We start from the raw sequence: 19,613 nt of genomic DNA, 5'->3' as shown, positions 1-19,613 counted from the left end.
CTGTAGGGTCTTCCTTCTTTCCCTTTCTCTGCCCCATGGAGACTTACAAGCATTCTATCTCACCTCCTCTCTTAGTTAAACTGTGCTTTTCACTTATGATGTGTGTGTGACCCATGTGTGTACAGCACATGTATGTGTACGTGCATGTGTGTGCCACGGTGGGGATCAGAAGACAATTTTGGGGGAGCAGGCCTTACCGTCTACCGTGGATCCCGGTGATCAGACTTAAGAGTTTTAACCTGCTGAGCCATCTCTGCTTGCTCAACTCTCGTATTTAGATGAGGTTAAACCATCCTCCTGCACGAAGCCCTCCCTGCACGAACTGCTTGGCTCTTCCCCTCCCTGTTAGCCCAAAAGCAGATGCAATGTAGACTCCATCGACCTTCTCCTGGAAGTCTGATCTAAGGGCAGCAAACGGCCCACCCTGAACATCCCCAGGAAATTCACTTTAAAACCGTGAGATTCACACCCTCCTCTTGACTACTTTACATCCCTGGGACTTCTGTTTTGGGGGGGGCTAAAGGGACCGAACTAAAAAAAAAATCTTTTTTTCAAACTATCATCTGTGGCCTTCTTGCCTTAGAAAGACATGTGTCCGCGTGGGCCTTTAAAAATAAGCCCCATCTACCATTCCCTCCGTAGTAGCCTGAGAGAGGAAAGAAACCGAAGATGAATTCACAAAGCAGGTGTGTGTGTGTGTGTGTGTGTGTGTGTGTGTGTGTGTGTGTGGTAGAGGGGCTGGGGGGGTGGGGACCAGAGAGATAGTGCAGTGCTTGAAGACACTTGCTGCTCTTACAGAGGATCCTACTTCAGCTCCCAGTTCCCACTCACACCAGGCGTCTTCTTACAAACACCAGGAACTCCTCTGCTGGCCTCCTTGGGCACCCGCACTCACATGCGCATACACACGTACAAAGAGGCATAAGATCAAGACAAAAATACTGCTAAAAGCAGGAGCGCCTTAGAGTCTAGATTTAAAATAATGATCTTAAAAAGCAGATGTAACTGTGTCTGAGCTAAAGCACTTGCCATTACTACCACTACCACTAGTCAAACTATGCCTAGGTGGCCAGCAAATTTAATGATTAAAAAAGTCTAACATGATTCTCTCTCTCTCTCTCTCTCTCTCTCTCTCTCTCTCTCTCTCTCTCTCTCTCTCTCTCTCTCTCTCTCTCTCTCTCTTTGGTTTTCCTAGACAGGGTTTCTCTGTATTGCTTTGGAGCCTGTCCTGGAAGTTGTTCTGTAGACCAGGCTGGCCTCAAACTCACAGAGATCCGCCTGCCTCTGCCTCCTGAGTGCTGGGGCTTAAAGGCGTGTGCCACCAACACCTGGCCTCTAATATGATTCTTAAGAGCTCAATAATTTAAATCCAAATATGCTACAGACTTTTATAGCAAGCTAGTCGCCTTCTGAGTGTTGTTATATATAACCCTTGCTCTAAAATCAGGAAGATGAGGCGTCACCATCTCATTCTTACTTAAAAACGTTTTGACTATCTTATTTGATAAAAGTACTTTATTTAGTGACTGTAACTTAAAAAATCTATGTGTAACATTCATTTATGTTTTAAAACAAGTACACAGTCCCTGTTCTTCTATTTTCCATTTTCTACCTAGCTCCTCAATTTTTTTAAATTTTTTTATTTTCCCCCTTGGTTGACAGGAGGGAAAAAAATACACGTGTACATAAAAGCATGTGCATGTCACAAATCTCTGTTTGCTTTCTGATACAGGATCTCAGACTACAGCCCGGGCTAGCCTCAAACTCCTGGCAGTCCTCCTGCCATAGCCTCTCAAGTGGGCGGGATTATAGTCCTGAAGCTCTCATATACGTGGAACGCTCACAGACCTTAAGTAAACATTTTTAGAGACAAGAAGGACACAGGTTACAAAAGCAAGCAGAATTCATTTATTTCACAGTTCAGCATGAAAAACTTCCATATCCTGTGAAAAACATTCATCACCATTCCCTGTACTCACACGGGGCATTTTCAACTTCTCTTTTTATTACTCGCAGACAGCAGAAGCAAACACGAAAGAGGCACGCAGAGATAGCTGACTAAATACACAGCCTAGGCCCCTCCAGAAGCCAAGAAGTCTGGGACCTAGAAGCAAATGTCTCCGGCCTTTGAGTCCGTCACCCGCGTCCCAAGCATGACTACTGGGAGAAAGCACACAGTTCTTGGGAACTTGTGTGGCTTGGCCTGGTGCCTTGCTACACATTTAGCTGAGTGCTTAATCTCCCAGGGCTGTGCCTACTGTGGCATGCCTGCTATTCTTACCATCGGGAGAGCCTGGAGTTGATATTAGCTTGAACCACACATGCAGGAAAAAAGAAAAGAGAAAAAGAAGAAGAAAAAAACCCTCTCTCATTCACATTTAACTGAAATTGGTGGCTGAACAATGCATTATACTGCCTAGGCGTTCAGGCTTGTAAGAAAGGGGAGGGGTACAGTACGAACCTTCTCCTTTGTTTTCTGGTTCTCTGCTCGAAGGTCTTCATATTCGCCTATTGCTAAAAGAGAAAAAAAGAAAAGAAAGCGACGTTACAAATCTCAAAAAGTTCACTGTGGGGAAACCTGCGAACTCAGCTGACCCCAGTAACTCTTCCCGAAGCTCAGCAGAGTGGAGAGACCACCAAAGGGCCTTTGCTTTCCAGTCTCTGCAGAGTTCCCCCTGAGTCACCAGGAAGACAGCCCTGACAGAGTGGCCGTGAAAGTCATCCTCTGCGATCCCAGCACTTGCCTTGTGAGAGCGCTCAGGCTCCGGCCAACACTATCCACCTGGGTGCTGAAATCAGATAGAAATTAAAGCAGGCTTGCACACTCGACGTGATGTCATTTTGTTTTTTTGTCTACTTTATTCAGAGCTGAAGGTTTATGGGATGGACATTGGACTGAGAATGTCTCATTTCCAAGCAAGACAGGCAGTGGCCATGCCATGGCCAGGAACTGGCCACCTTCATTTCACTAAGATAGGAATGCAGACCCTCCCCCCAAGTTCATACTATAGTAAAAATGCCATTTTTGGTCCTCCTTGAAGTTGAGCCTATGAAGTTTGGGACGACCACCTAAGACAACAGAGAGGCAGCGCCTCTGAGGCCAGCGTAGTTTACCAGCCACTGGACAAGACTGTCACTGAGACCTAGGGAAGCGGGGCCGCGTGCTCACCTTTGTAAAAATAATTTTCAATTGGGATTTACCTAAGAGTAGCTGGGTTCTCCTAATAAGAAAGAAGTTTCCTGCTCCTACAAATACTTCCAGAGACAGAAGCAAAAGCCTGAGACCAGCCACTTGAATGGCTTTCCAGATGGGAACCATGGATGGTGACACACGACTGTAATTCCAGCAATAGGAAAACGGAGGCAGGAGGAGCCACCCTTGGCCTCAACGGCCCCGGTCAGCCTTCCCTCCCACCTAAAAGAGAACATCCGCATAACCTGGTCGTCAGCTCTAGAAACGTATGCTCCCCACAAGGGCAGAGAGACTACCCCAGCAGCAAGCACTTAACCAGGTAGGAGGGGAAGAGCTTTGGCGACCACAGAGCTGGGGGGGGGCACCTGCTCTGACCACAGTGTAAGGCCTGCAAAATAAGCGCTAAGGTACACACTTACAGAAGCCACACATGCCCACGACAGTCTTCAAGTATCAGACCACTCACAAAACAGTTCTGAACATGAGGCACCAAGACGGAGCCCTTGAGAAAACATTCACGGTTGTCAACAGGAAAGCGTTGGTAAAGCGCAAGGCGAAGCCCCTCCCTCTGCACCCGGGGCCCCTCATCATCGGGCGCCCACCACGCATATCCAACCGTGTGCGCGGACCAGATTGCCCTAGGATCCAGAAGAATCGTCGGAATGTGCCACCTTTAATAGAAACAAACAAAAAAACTAAGAGATTTCCAAGTGTGCATTGGTGCTATCTCGGGTGGTCGTGGGCCCCAAACATCATTAGTCTACCTAATTACAGCTTCAAAACATGAAGGATTGGCGCACGCCTTTAATCCCAGCACTCGGGAGGCAGAGGCAGGCGGATCACTGTGAGTTCGAGGCTGGGCTGGACCGATAGCCTCCAAAACAATACAGAGAAACCCTGTCTCGAAAAATCAAAAACAAAAAAAAAACAAAAACAAAAAACAAAAAACAAAAAACAAAAAAAAAAACCCATGAAGGATAAGAGTCATTTTATTGACGGGCTTTGACTTAGATTACTTAGCACTTAAATGTGTCTGCGGGGGCTGGGCAGATGGCTCTGCTTGCCATGCAGCTTGAAGAATTAGGCTCGAATTCCCCAGGACCCACACAAAGATGGGCACAGCAGCGTACATCTCTAACCACGCAGCGTTCCTATGGAGAGACGGGAGGTGGAGGCAGGAGCACCCTTGGTCACTCGAGGGACAGCCAGCCTGGCACACACAGCGGTAAACAACAACAACAAAAAAAAAGAGCGCCCATCTCAAACAAGGTTGCCATGTGTGTCCGTATCCACACACATATACATCATACATACACTTTTTTTTAACTTAAAAAAGTTTTAAAGTATCCATAGATGAAACTTAAAAAAAAAAAATCAAAATTGGAGCCAAGTGAGATGGCCCATAGCCACCAGACCAAGCCTGATAACCTGAGTTCAATTCCCAGCATCCACACGGTGGAAGGAGAAACCCGACTCCCAAGTTGTCCTCTGACTTCCACACACACACTTTGGCATGTGTGGGGGGGCGTGCATGTGCACACACACACACACACACACAAGCACACACACAATCAAAACTGATTTAACACTATTATTAGTGACCTAATTTGCAGACATGCATATAAACAGTAATGGCTTATAAAATTATAATCTCGCATTGACATTAAGAAATAAGATTTGTTTTTTTTCTATTTAAGACATCAAATAATGGCTTGGGAAGCTTTTCTAAAACGCGCCATGCTTCCATTATACTCCAATAGACTCAGACAAAACACGGTAAACTCCTAATTACTGGCTTCTTTGTTAAAGCATTAATTAAGAACTCTTCACCTATAATATTTTAATAGAAGCCACAGAAAAGATGCTTTCTTATAACTATGTGCAACTGTAACAAAACAGTTACTTAAGGGAAAATACAGAAACAGTATAATGACCTTGGTCACAGCCTGGGGGAGGGGGGAGTAGGAGGGGTAGCAGGGGGATGAGGCACAAAAGGGAAGAAAAAAATGTCTATTTCTTTGAAGTTTAGAGAAACAAAGCTCACTCCCAAAACAACACTCATGTACACACTCAAATGCATACATATGAATATGTATCATCCTGGTACAGGTGTATTGCTAGCCATCATCATCAATGAAATGACCTCTATTCTCAGGTACTTCACTTTTGAAAATCATGTGTATGCGTCTGTGCAGTTTCCTGCAGAGGCCAGAAGGGGGCACTGGATCACCTAGCGTAAGAATCAGGGTGGTTCTGAGTCACCTGAGGTGGGTGCTGGAAACCTAACTCAGGTCCTCTGTAACAGCAGGAAAGGCTCTGAACCTCAGAGCCATCTCTCCGGCCCCCTCAGCTACTTCTCTTATGAGCACATGAAGAGGCTTCACAGAGGGCATTCTTTTACTGCTTCAGAACTGGCCAGCAGTTTTGAAACATTTAAAGTAAGTGTGTGCCACTCAAGAAGTATGGCGATGCCTCCTACAAACGTGACTAGCTCCTTCCCACAGGAAAAGGCGCAGCTTGGAAAGACTTCACACCTCAGTTTACCAGCTTTATGTATGTCACAGTGTCAGACAGATCAGTAATGAGATGAGCTCATACTGTCCGGGAGACCCTGAGCAAGTCAGCCCATCTCACGGGACCACATCTTCCTGGTACGGGTGTGGTAGTCTTATCCTGGGGAGCAAATGAGTTAACATGCTGGTGTTGTTGGCCATGGTAACTGCTACCAAAACTTCAAAGCTTGCCAGATCCTGAGCAAATAACAAAAACGATGTCCTGGGTTTTCAAGGTTACTTTTATCCACCGCTTCCCCCCCTCTCCCTGGAAAAAAAAAATAGCTGACTGGAAGAAATCTGGGAAAGCAGGAGAGTACTATCTCCAATGAGCAAGAGTAGGGAAGCAAGCTGATGTGCTAAAAAGCCATTTGTCACAATGAATCCTGGCAAGGACGCGCAGGCATGCCGGAGAACCAGACTTTGCAATCCTAGAAGCACACTTGAGTCAGCTGGAGAGTTTGGCAATCACAGGGTCCTGGACTCCTCTCCGTAGTGGGTGCCTCTTCTACTCCAGGCTGATTTACCAAGTCTAGAGTGGTGTTTGATCACCCTTACTGTTTTGTTTCTGTAGAAGTGAGTTCCCTAATGTGTAGTCGGTGTGAGGAAAAACCGCAAAACAGTATGAGACGAAAGAGGAGGATGTTGGAGGACAAAAAGTAAAATATTGGGAAGGGCACGTGTTTCGAGAGCCACACTGATTTCCCATTATCTGAATCCCTAATGCTGAAGGAAGCCATCTGTGCAGCAGGCTTTCTCTGTGGGTCACCAACCAGCTCCCAAATAAAGACACAGAGACTTATTACTAATTATGAGTGCTCAGCCTTCAGCTTATGCCTGTCCCACGAGCCCTTATAACTTAATTTAACTTGCTTTTATTCATCTACGTTTTGCCTCCGGTATGTCCTGCTTGCCTGCTTCCTGCATGTCTGGCTGACTGGACCTCTGCAGCAGGCTGGACAGCTCCCTTTCCCTCTCTGCCCACCAGCCCCACCTATTCCTCCTCTGCCGTTCAGCTATTGGCTGTTCAGCTTATTGTTGGACCAATCAGGTGCCTTAGGCAGACAAGATGAAACAGCAAAACATCCTTACACAGGTAAACAAATGCAATACGCCTTTACAGAGCTAGACAATTGTCCTGCAGCACAAACAACTGCGACACATCTTTACTTAGTTAAACAAATATTCTATTCCACAACAGCCAGTTTCTTCCTAAGTCACAAACTACAACACCCGCCAGCCCGGGAAGCAAGGAGGTAGACAGACACAGCTGTCTCAGGAACTTGACATCCCAACTTCCTAACTACAAGCTGCCCAACACCACCACTGGAGTCTGTCAACAACCACCACAGCTGCCCCAGACCTGCCTGTGTTAGCCCTCCAAACCTAGCAAACCTCTGGTGTCAGGCAGGCCACTCGCCCCACCCCCCTCTAGCAGGATCCCCAGATCAACACTTTCAACAAATGCTTTGCCAGAGATGCATGGTCCAACATGGCAGCCCTTAGCCACAAGCTTAACCAATTCCAATTAAGTAACGTAACGAGTTTGTGTACTAGTCACATCTCCCAGGTAGCTAGTGGGTACCACATTGGACACAGAACAGCAGCTTCTGCAAGGCCAGGACTGTTCTTGGCATCTCTGAATGCTCTATGAGCATCTCAATCAGCTAGACCATGAACTTAGTACTTCCCCTTCACAGAGTCTCCTCCCCTGGTACTGGGGAGTCTCCACCCAGCCACCAAGCTTGTACCTGAAAGACTAACCTAAACATCTTCGAAGGCCCATCAAACTCCTCTAATCTTTAAAAAGTGTGTCACCTATACGTTCTTCCTATATGGCAGCCAGTACCAGCGCCCTCCACAGTGACACCCGCTTATCTACCTCTAATTTCTTATTCCCAATTGATTCTCGCTTTGTCCCTTTAAAGTTTCATTTTCTTACTTTAAAAACCTCCAAAGGTTTTAGCATTGCTTCCTTAAACCCCTCTTTTGCTTCCTACCACTCAGCTCCTGTCTGTGATTCAGAGAGTCTCTGCAAATATTTTCTGCTCTACCCATGAGGTCTTCCCCAACCTCTTTCCCTTTACAATGAAACCCAACTGTCATTTCTTCTAGAAAGCTCTTCTTGTATGTCTTGGGGAAAATCGGCACTCAAGTCTTAATGTGTCACCAGAGCAACCTACTTATACAGAGACTAAACACCCTGTGTGTAACGAAGTCTGGGTTGTGAAAGACTCCAAAACTGAAAACTCTCTGAAGGTGTGTGGTTCCAGGTTTTGGAGCCTTTTGGACGTCCCATTTTCAGATCAGGAATGCTGGAATGGTAAAGTCTACAAAAATATTCCCAAATCCCAAAGTATCAAAGATATGGAACAAGTATTGACTCTGCCCGAATCCCCGTAACGTTACAAGCTATCTGCACACACGTCTGTCTTGCCTTCTCTCCCCACTCAACCCTGCCTATGTTGGCAGAACACCAAGCAGAGTTCACGCCTACGCCAAATGAACAGAAGGTTCAGATTGAACATACCACACAAAATAATTAAGACAAACACTGAAGTACTAAAAATCTCCATTTTAGAAATGAAGACATGGATGCCGAGAGAAGCCACGCCTGAAGCGGGAGGTGGAAGCAGACACTGTCAACTGATATTGCTAAGAGTTACTGTATAGAACCTGACAGCACACCGGATGGGAGACAGTCCTTTGGGGTAAAGACTGTCTTTATTTACCCAGAAGTCTGCATCTAGGACAGTGCCTGACTTAAAGTAAGCACTGTACTGAGGAGGCAGAATGAATCTGCCTTCACAGGAGCACTGCAACAACCAAGCCCTCTCCTCACCAGGCAGGGTCTCTCACACCGTTTGTTACATCAAGACACAATAAAAATGAAGCATAAAGTAACAATGTATCCAGAATAAAAATGAAGCATAAAGTAACAATGTATCCAGAAAGAAAAGCGCAAGGACACTGTTTCCTGCCATCGCCTAAAGCAGAGGGGTAGGTATCCATGGACTGAGTCTGCCTGTGGGATTCAGGGAGCCTTGAAACTTGACTAATGGGAAATGAGGACTAGAGTCATAAAGGCGCTGTTCAATTAGCACAGGGCTCCCCTTCGGCTCACGTCCCAGTGGATCTTTCTCCACTTAGAGCCAGAATTGAGAGGGAAGCCATTTATACCTCACTTGTTAATTAAGCCATTATAAAAGCCGGGGGTGGGGTGGGGGGACTACTGGGAAAGCTGATCAAAAAAAAAAAAAAAAAAAAACAAAGGTGACAGATTTCCTGTCAGGAAAGGAATTATGGCAAGCCTGAGCTCCACCAACACGAGGTGGGACACATTTCAGTGCTAACAAAGAGTTAACGCTGAAGAAGAACTCTCAACAAACCCTATGGATGGCTTCAAATTAGACAACAGGAAGGATGGAAACTAAGTATCTTCACAGTCTATACATCTGTTACATATATACACAGAAATTAATATACTACATAATTGTGTCTGGTCTCTACCATGTAGGCTTGTGCATCAAACAATCTCCATTAACAATAGCAAGAAGCCAATAAATGGCACAGCAACAATCCTCTTAGATCCGTTAGAGAACTGAGGTCAGGGGGCAAACCCCATCCCTGCCACTGGAGACACAAGGGCAGCACAGTTAACTTGCGGCAGTGAGTACCTGGAAGAAACCTCTGCTGGAGAACTAGGACCCAGACAGGAAAATCTACGCTGTGTTTGCCCGAGTGCAGACGTTTGGTTTGTACAGCCTGAGTTTAAAATGTGCTAGAGGTGGGGAGGTGGGAGGGCAGGTTAGTAGGGAAAGGATTCTTTTGTTTCATGTCCTAGAACCCTTGGAGGTTCTCGCCACTTCCTTTAGACACAGATGTTCTACAAGTAATGCTCTGAGAACTTTCTTCCTTACTCTTTCTTGATGCAAGGTCTCTCACTACATAGTCCTAGCTGACCTGGAGCTCACTACACAGACCAGGCTGCACTCAAGCTCGCTCCCTGTCCTGTGGTTAAAAGCATGGCTACCATGCCCAGCTTGCCACTCTGTTCTTAAGACCTGATCTCAAGAGAAGCTGCTTTACCAGACCCTAACAGACTTGGAGGAGGGAAGTACCCAAGTCAAACCCACCCCTATTCTCCCTCACACCCCCACCCCATGCGTTCCTGCTCCCCTGAGGGTCAGGCATAGGGTGTATGACACAAAAATAAAACAGAGAACTTGTGAGATCACAGCCCTAGGGCAGGTTCACGAACTCCCTATCCTAGGACTATGATGTCATCACAGAACCTAGAGACATCCAAGTCTTATCAACAGGAATGTTCACAGAAGATTTATACTCTTCTCATTCATAATTAGCCCAATTTTGTCATCACAGAACATAGAGACATCCAAGCCTTACCAACACGAAAGTTCACAGAAGATTTATAATCTTCTCATTCATAATTAGCCCGATTTAGGACCACCCGAGGTGTTCTTCAATACGTGATGAATAAACAAACTGTGGTACATCCATACAATGCAATAGTATTCAGTGAAGCCATGTGAGCTATTGAGCCACAAAAGACGTACAAACTGCTAAATGAAAACAATCACCATGAACGGCCAATGCACTCCATGAGTTCAACTGGAAAGAGCAGTAAGGGAATCTGTGGTCCTTAGCAGTTAGAGAAAGGAGCAGCGAGTGGCTAGTGCATATGGAGATCAGGCAGCGGTGAAGCTAACTTCTGTGTGGCACCTGTAATGGGTGGGTACACACCACACACCGCTCAGACCCCACAGAAGTCCAGTACAAAGCGTGAACCCTGGGCCAGGAAGATGGCCCTGCTAGTCAAGGTACTGGCCGCAAGTCTGGTGGCATGAATTTGATCCCCAGAACCCACGTAGAGGTGAAAATTAGAGAACCAAATCCACTAACTTGTCCTCTGACTTCCCCTTGAACTCTATGGCACATGTATACCCACACTTCATACACACACACACACACACACACACACACACACACAGATACACACACAATTTTTCTAGAAAGGAATGAGGCCTATTGTCGACTGTAGACATTGGTTAACAACAGTGCACTAAAACTGGCTTAAGTAACGAAATCTAGAGCACAACAAAATTCAAAATATACATACTTACTAGATCTATCAAATTTATCTCGAATTTTTCTTGTACACCATAACACATGAGTAATGATTAGTAAATTTAAAAGAATTTTTCTACAGCTTCATGGAACATAAAATGTGTATAAGATATAAACATCATTTCAGTAAATTCCAATTTTATACGCTTTAGATATAGAGCTAGGGAGGTGGCTCAGTGGGTAGGAGTGCTTGCTGTACAAAAATGAGGACCCATGTAAACCACAAGCCAAGTGTGGTCACACACACACTTCTAACCGCAGCATTGTGAGGGAGTGAGCAGAGACAGTAGAACCTCTGTGGCTTGCTTGCCACTACCCTACCTCGACGCTCAAGAGAATAAAGCAGGACACCTCTCTGTACTCTGCAAGTGTACCTGCACACACACACACACACATACACACACATGCACACATGCACAGGCACACATGCAAATACACGCACACACGCAAACATGCACACACACACACACATCTGCTTTTGCACACCTGCAGCTAAACACACACCTGAAAAATATACCTACATGCCTGCATAAACACACACACACACACACACACACACACACACACGATACATTAAAAAAAAACAGTGAACACAGAACAGTCAGCAAGGGATTCTCTCTAGGATCACCAGGAACACTCAGATCCCAAAATGTTTCTTATGATTGGTTGTTGTCAGTTAATTGGGCTTGGAATTCCAGTATTTGGGAGGCAGAAACAAAAGGACCACTGCAAAGTTGTGTTTATCCTGGTCTTCTTACTGAGTACAGGGCCAGTCTGGTCTATAGAGTAAGACCCTGTTTCAGAGAAAGGAAGGAAAGAAGGAAGGGAGGGAAGGAGGAAGGAAGGAAAGGAATAAATGATTGGTTATTTGCCTGTAACTAGTAGTTAACCTCCTGTATCTTTTTGTCATCTCTGGATTGCTTATAGTGTCCAAGGTGAATTCTATGTAAATAGTTGTTATATTACATTATTTGACACAGATTGCAAGAAAACTTTTCAGGTACTTTTTAGTTGTATATTATTATTTTTTATGTGCATGCAAGTTTTGCTTGCATGTATGTCTGTGTACAATGTGTGTGTGTATGTGTGTATATGTGTGTGTGTGTGTGTGTGTGTGGTGCCCACAGAGGCCAGAGGAGACCATCATATGTTCTCTATCTGACGCTGACTGAACCTATGTAAGTGGGACCCATGGAGGTTGTGGGCAGGGGCTCGAGACTGTGAAGACTTCCTATATATCCTCCCAATGCATTTTACAGTCATTTGGAACATTTGTTAAATTCTGGGCCCTATTCACACACTGTAATAACCCAAAGTCCACATTTTATTCAAATCTCTCTAGATTTATCTATGTCTGTAGACGGATTTTTCTTTGGGCTGCCAGCACTGGCTCTCTCTCTCTCTCTCTCTCTCTCTCTCTCTCTCTCTCTCTCACACACACACACACACACACACACACAAATGACATGGAAACTTATCAATTATGAAGGCTCAGCCTACAGCTTAGGCTTGTCGCACTAGCTCTTACAGCTTAAATTAATCCATTTACATTAATCTATGTTTTGTGCTGTGGCTTTTTACCTCTCTCCCATCTTAAACCTTCTGCTTCCCCCCCCCTCTCTCTGTGTCCTCGGTTCATCTCCCCTTCTTCTCTTTCTCTGTCTGGAAGCCCCACCTAACCTTTTCCTGACTGTTGATTGGTCATTCAGCTCTTTTTAAACCAATCAGAAGGTGCTCTGGCAAAGACACATCTTCACAGTGTACTGTGGTGATATGCTGTTTATCACTTATTAAAGCTTACCTGAAGATCAGAGAAGCAAGGCAGCCAAACCGGTAGCTCTTACCTCTACCCAGCTGAAATACTCAGAGGCAAAAGTCTCTCTCCCTGTCTCCTCTCTCTGACCAGCCACATCACCCCTCTCCTTTAAGAGGTTTTAGTAGCACAGGTATAATTTTTTTTATGACAACGAGACGTGTCTGCTCCTGGCAGCACCAATCTACTTCAGAGAAGATGATGGGCAGTGAATAAACTCACACGGAGTTCAATTTCTTTGTGGCAAAGGTAAGCCACTGGGCAAGAAAGTGCCCTTGCCTTGACTGCTGGCAGTGCGCTGTCCAAACTGGACACTGAACAGAGTGACTGCAAACCTTGTCAAGACAAGGCAGGACAGTCCTTCAGAATATCCTGCTTCACAGAAATGTCTGCCAGATATGCAAGGCCTGTAGGCCGAAGATGGACGCCCCAACGTTGCATAGGAACCTAGGGTGACTGTCCAGGCAGCCAGCTGTTCCTGTCATTTCTCACATTTTTTTTGGAAGTTGCTTGCTCACACTCCCTGTTCACTCAGTAAATAATAGATCCTTCTTGGGTCTTTGAGGGAGTTGAAGACTAGATGGTTACAGTTAATAGTTTTCCTTGCTTACCACACTCAGAAAGGAAACTCACTAAAAATATATATATATGTGAAGTATATAATGTTGAGAGACATAAAAAGATAATTCGATAATGCAACTTAGGATAGAAAATAAATTAGGTACAAAATGTTGGACTCACTGAGATAGACTAGGTAATGAAGTATTTTCATTTGCATTTGTCAAATGCAAATGGGCTAGACAATGTACTTATTGTCTGTAAATGTTGTATATACTTATTGTACTTATTTGTATATAGTTTTTCTTATGTTAGTTGTAGCCTTCTCTGTGTTAGACAAAAAAAAGGAATTGTGGTGATACACTGTTTACGATTTTATTAAAGCCACTTGAGATCAAAATAGCAAAGGAGTCATGCTAGATAGCTACAGAGACTGGGCAGTGGTGGCACACACCTTTAATCCCAGGACTCCAGATTAAGAGGCAGGCTGATCTCTGTGAGTTCAAGGCCACACTGAGCCACACACATTGACCCAGTCCTGAAGAGAAACAGCTCACACAAAGGTGATCCCAGCACTTGGGATCCCCGCCTTCCATCCCAGCACGAGGGAGGTGGAGACAGGAGTGCCGTGGCTGGGCAGAGAGAGGAGTATAAGGAGGAGGAGACAGGAATACGAGCTTTTTTGCCTATGAGGATTCGTGGAGACAGGGCTGCTGTTTCCATCTGGGTAGAGGTAAGATCTACTGGCTTGGCTGCCTTGCTTCTCTGGTCTCCAGGCAAGCTTTAATAAATGGTAAATAATATATCACCACGGTGAACAAAAAAACATTATCCCACAACGTATGTCCTTTTTCCTGTGCCTATGCTCAGATGTCACATTCCATTTAAACATTTTATATCCTCAGGCATTTTTTTTTTCACCTGGACCCCCAGTTTTATGACTTTGACAAGCTCCTGCTGCTGTATTGACGTGTTTTGTTTTGTTTTGTTTTTTTTGGTGGGGGAGACTGGGTTGTTTGAATTTTTCCCCCCAGGGAGATGGGAGAGACCTCAGGTAGCCCAGGCTAGCCTCAAACTTGCTGCATGGCTGAGAATGAGTCCGTACTTGTGCTGCTTCTGGGGCATTCCCATGCCCGCACTGTTGCCTGTCCCTTACCCTCAGCCAGATGTGTGTGTGTGTGTGTGTGTGTGTGTGTGTGTGTGTGTGTGTGTGTGTGTTTTCCTGAAGAGTACGTGGGACTTCAGGATTTTTAATCTTGTTTGCTATTAATGGCTCCAACTTTGGGCAGTGGAAAGTTCTTCAGCTGGCTTCTGTGTCTCTTGGCCCCATTGTGTGAGTGGGTTAGTTTGAACACTTCCTTAGTTTTTGGGAACCATGGGGTGTCCCAGGCTCAGCTTGCCCATTTGGCTATCTCAATCATAAAATCAGCTATTTCCCTTGGGGGACCTTGTTTCTTTCATCAGAGGGCACCATTAGCACCCATGTTCTAAGTGATAAATATACTCAGATGTATGTAACACAAACATAGGCATATTTCTACACGCAGGCCCATGAAGGCCCACCCCTTGGAGGGCCTAGACACTTCTCCCCAGTAGTGCTCACTGGCCTTGGAAGCAAACTACAGTTCTAATAACCTGCTGGTGACTCAGAAACAGGCAGCTCCTGGACCACACTTAGAAAAACCAAGTTTGTGTGGGGCTGGTACCTCAGCTTAACATGCTAAAACGGCCTTGTAACAGCCTGGGCCCCTTTACCCACAATAAAGCCCCGTTTCCTCCCCCCCAGGAGCTAAAGGAACCCTGGGAAAGCACCCATGAGTCACTAGCTTAACTCTAGGAAGAAGCTGAACCTTAGGAGTCTGCTCTGTGTTAACCAGCCCTCTGCACTGGGATGTGCTCAATCCGAATACTTGGGAAGCAGAGGCAGGAGAGTCAGGAGCTCAAGGCCGCCGTCTGTTGTGCATAGAGTCTGAGGCCAACCTGAGCCCCCCAGGACCATGTCTCAAAAAAATATAAATAAATAAATAAAAATCTTACCACAGACTGTTTGTTTTAAGTAGTATTTGCCCAAGAATGGCCACGGCGTTCTTGGTTTTCGTTTTCATTGTAGTTCAGTGGCGGAACATTTGCCCAACACATACAAGGGTTTGGGTTCCATCCTTAGCACCCAGAAGGATGAAAAGTGGGCAAGGGGAGGAGGGAAGGAAGAGAGGGGTAAAGGCACATCCATGTCTTGAAACAGAAACCACCCTTCCACACTTCACCGGGTTCCAAACAGCACCGCCATGCTATGTCGGCCAGCCTATTTGGGTCAGGCCCTTTAGTGGTGGTGGCCCATTCTGCTCTGGACAGCAACAGTAATCCATGTGGAGGGTGCCATTCAAGCTGCTCCCTAACCAAAAGACCAAGAACCCGTGACCCACATGAGCCAATTAGACGCGCTTCCTGGATTTTTACACCATCTCCAGGCCCAGAGCTCATCACCAGCGGCCACTAGGCCTGATCCGCTGGTCTCCGATGCTTGCCCAGTGCCTGGCTATGAATATTCAGCGTATGCGTGTTGAATGAATCACACAGAAAGCCATGCACCTTCAACAAATGCTGAGCTAAGTCTATCATTTTCCAAAATAATTCCACAGAGAGAGAAAATTGTATGATGTTTTGTAAGGGAAATGTCCACTTTGATAGCTGGGAAATATGCATCGGAAATAGTATCCTAAGTTGCCATTTCTCCGTGCATTAACGATGTCAATCAGCCCAATAAAATAAAGCCCGTTGGGGGGAGGAGGAAGACAAAAGGAGAATTACCTCATTACCTCAGCATCTGCTTGAACATAAAAAAAAAATCACACACTGGCTAATTTTTTTTAAGGGACATAATATAACTTTCTAGAAAGACATAATATACCTAATTATACCATTCAGTAGACGGGAACATACAATGTTGTGAAGTAATTCAGAAGTGGGTGTGATTTATAAGACACAGGGCTTGGGGAATGGTACATATAAATTAGAGATTGTTCATATTATGACAGGCTCCGTCACTGCATTTCACAACTTTTTGTCAAGCACAACCTTATTCTCACCACTGAAGGCTTCCCACTAGAGAAGACTGCTGTCAGCTCTCAGTACACATAAGCAGCCTCCGGCCCCAAACACCCCTCCTGGGGATAGGTTCAAGTTTCAGACTTAAAACTCATGAAGGGGGGAAACCATGGGAGGAGACAAAAACTGGCCAAGAAATATGTGCGGACTAGAACTTCACTAATATAGGCAGGGCAACACACAATTTTAAAGGGGGCCTTTTTGCCATTCCAATGGCAAAAATAATTCAGAAACTTGTCATAGACTACCCAACTGATAGTGATTACTGACAGCCAGCGTTATCCAGGGTGTGTGATGAGGGCATTGCTGGGGGCACCCAAACTTTGACAACTTTGCACCAGATGACATAACTCCATCATACGCATGCCATCAGATCCAACAATCCCATTTTCTAAGAACATATCCTAGGGGAAAAAAAAACAGTAGTCTGCTTGCCTGCGTGCCTCTGATTAATGACTGTCTACCAAGGGTCAGCATCATCTGGATTCCCTGTCTATAGTAGCCACATGTTCTAGAACTTGGGCCGCATACCTGAGTCTTAAAGAATCAAAAACACGTTTGCATCAGCATTAAACGAGGCAAACCGAGGGACCCATGAAAAATGTTCCTCTTGTTCATATTACGTGGGGAAATTCAAATTATGACTCACCACGGCAACAACCCACCATCGACATTAAAAAAAAAAGTGACCATAATACCAGCAAACCCAGACACCTGGTGGTCATGTTTACACCTCAAATTCCTGGCTTCCCAGCTAATTCCACATGGTCAGATAGCTGTTAAATACTCTTAAATAAGTCTTTATTGTGGTCTGTCTAACAAACACACTCTGGTTTTAAGATACGAAAATCTCACTGTAGACTGAACAACTCCAACACCCACGTGACCAGTCTCAATGTGTGTGTGTGTGTGTGTGTGTGTGTGTGAGAGAGAGAGAGAGAGAGAGAGAGAGAGAGAGAGAGAGAGAGAGAGAGAGAGAGAGAGAGAGAGAGAGAGAGAGAGAGAGAGGCGGGGATACTCTGAGAAACATAAGCCTAGGTTCTATTACTTCTGGTTCAAGTCCTCCATCAGAAAAATGGAGCCTTCAGAAACATCAAGCCCATGGATGTATTTTTGAATACAACAGAAGAGAAGGAGCTAGAAGCCTTCCTCAAACATCAGTCCAGCAAAGGGCCAGAGAGGTGTTTGTGGGTATTGACATGCTGGTGTACTCTCACAATCACAAACAGAGTAAGAGGAGATAACGTTTTATTTTGTTCTGTTATCATTGGCAGACTGACCATCCACCAAAAGATCTGGTACTGACTCACACTGAAAAGTTTTCACTAGGTCCAGAAAAAACTGAATCCAAAAAAAGTCTCCGTGTTGTGACGAGACACGGTGAAGTGCTATTAGAAATAAATACTAGTGAAATTAAGTTCTCAATTCAAACAAGCAAGCAAACAAACACACTTGAGATTCCAAGTAAGGCAGTCTGTCCATCTGCTGGAGTCACAGGTGCTGTGTGGGTTGACTTGGGAATAATTGTGGACAAGAGAGGAAAATGAAAGCCATTAACACCCATTCAGGGTTTCTAGACGCTAGATAGAGAGCGTGCTACATCCATTTCAGAGAGGTTAACGAACTCCCCCACCCCACCCCCAGGTGACAGTGCTGTGGACACTAAGGTTTGAAGAACAGCAGTTCCAAGTCCTTGATGGGACCTCTAAACCTTCCGGCTTAGTCCCTGTCTTTAGTCACAAGACTCCAGGAAGAGAAGACACCAACTTCCCAGAACTGCTTAGTTGGGCCAAGAGAAGGGGAAGGGTCAGACCATTTAGGCCACTGAGCGGGGAGGGAGGGCCCCTTCAGTGTCAGCAGGTCACTCAGAGAACAGCCCTACCCTGCACACTTCTACTTCCTAAACCCAAGTGGTTCCTCTTTCTTGACCCATATTTTCAAACCCATTTGAGCAGGATAATGACCTGATTTTTTTTTTTTTTATGTGTATCGGGTTAACTGGATCTAGGATCTGGCTTTGTTCACCAATGTGCTGATGACAATCACCAGCTACCCACCAAGCAGTAGAGAAACGCGCGTGCATGCAACACCGGCCTGGCTTTTCCAGCACCCAGCTCCCTCAGAGACCCTCTACACACACACACACACACACACACACACACACACACACACACACACACACACACACACGGGCGGGGTGTCGACTCACTGACTAATAAATGGCTAAAAATGGGAAGTGGTGAGCACGCATCGGTGGCCTGGGGGGAAAAAAATCCCAGCTGGGTAAAGAAAAAAAAAAAAAGGAACTAGACCGAACCCCAAAGGAAAGCTGGGAAAGCTGCAGGCCCTGGAACGCTTAAGTGTGCCAGGGTGGGGCCTCTGCTGGGAGCCAGGCCAGCTGAGCTACCACCCCGCGCCCGGCGATCCTGCCCTGCTCGCTTCTCCCGCGTGGACCGAGGTGCGAGCCGTGGCCCTGTCTATGCCCGATGCGTGTCCCCTTCCGCCCGGTCCCGCGACCCCCAGTCCTGCAGGTCGCGCTTCGCCCACTGCGGGAAGACGCTCCAGCTCCCCCGCCCAGGGCTCTGCAAGGCGGCAGCGCCCGGAGCTCCAGGAGCGCTCCACCGCGGCTGAGCTGCCGGGTGACTGCGTCGGCCTGGCGACCCCCCCCCCCCCGAAGGCCTTGGCTGGCACCTGCGGGCCGCGCTCGGAGCTGTCCGGCCCGAGACCCCCCCGGCTCCCGCACCTGTGCCCACAGGGCCGCCTACCTTGCTCCTTCAAGCTGGTGATGAGCTGCAGCTGCTTCTCCTCGTCCGAGCTGTTCATTTTGGCGGGTGGGGCTGAGGATAAAAGGCAAGGAGGGAGAGGCGAGGGGGACACGGGGGAGGGGGGAGCAGAAAGCAAGGCGCCGGTGGCGCGGCGTGCGGCGGCACTACCCGGAAGTTGGGATGGCTCCCGCTCCTCCCGCTCCTCCTCCTCCTGGCGCGCAGCACGCGGTGAGATCATCCCGCGCACCTACTCTCGGGCCGCGGCTGCTCCACCTGCGGCGGGCGGGCCTGGGCGCCGGGCCCGGGAGGGGCGTGGGCCGCGAAGGCGGGTCAGGTGTCCCGGACCCAGGGCGCTTGTGATCCTCCCAGGGGTGTGCATGCGTCCCTGCGTGTGGCCTTCGCTGCGCCCAGCTTTCCACCCCGGACGCGCGCGGCGCGCAGAGGTTCACCACCCGGGAGCTGGACGGCGGATCTGAGCT

General features: G+C 46.7%; 1 protein-coding gene across 1 annotated transcript in view; it reads right to left on the bottom strand.

The window, feature by feature from the left end:
- The window catches only part of Shtn1 (shootin 1), a 105,765-nt gene extending 86,417 nt beyond the window's left edge, over positions 1-19,348 (bottom strand). Inside the window, 2 exon segments of the mRNA XM_040742137.1 lie at positions 2,462-2,514; positions 19,135-19,348. Coding sequence (XP_040598071.1) covers positions 2,462-2,514; positions 19,135-19,192 — 111 coding nt within the window. The 5' untranslated portion in view covers positions 19,193-19,348.
- Positions 19,349-19,613: the final 265 nt, after the last annotated feature.

This window comes from Mesocricetus auratus, unplaced genomic scaffold (assembly GCF_017639785.1).
Source record: "Mesocricetus auratus isolate SY011 unplaced genomic scaffold, BCM_Maur_2.0 Super-Scaffold_4256, whole genome shotgun sequence".
Classification (NCBI taxonomy): Eukaryota; Metazoa; Chordata; class Mammalia; order Rodentia; family Cricetidae; genus Mesocricetus; species Mesocricetus auratus.
Note: the sequence above shows the minus strand (reverse complement) of the source record. Positions and strands in the feature narration are given on the sequence as shown.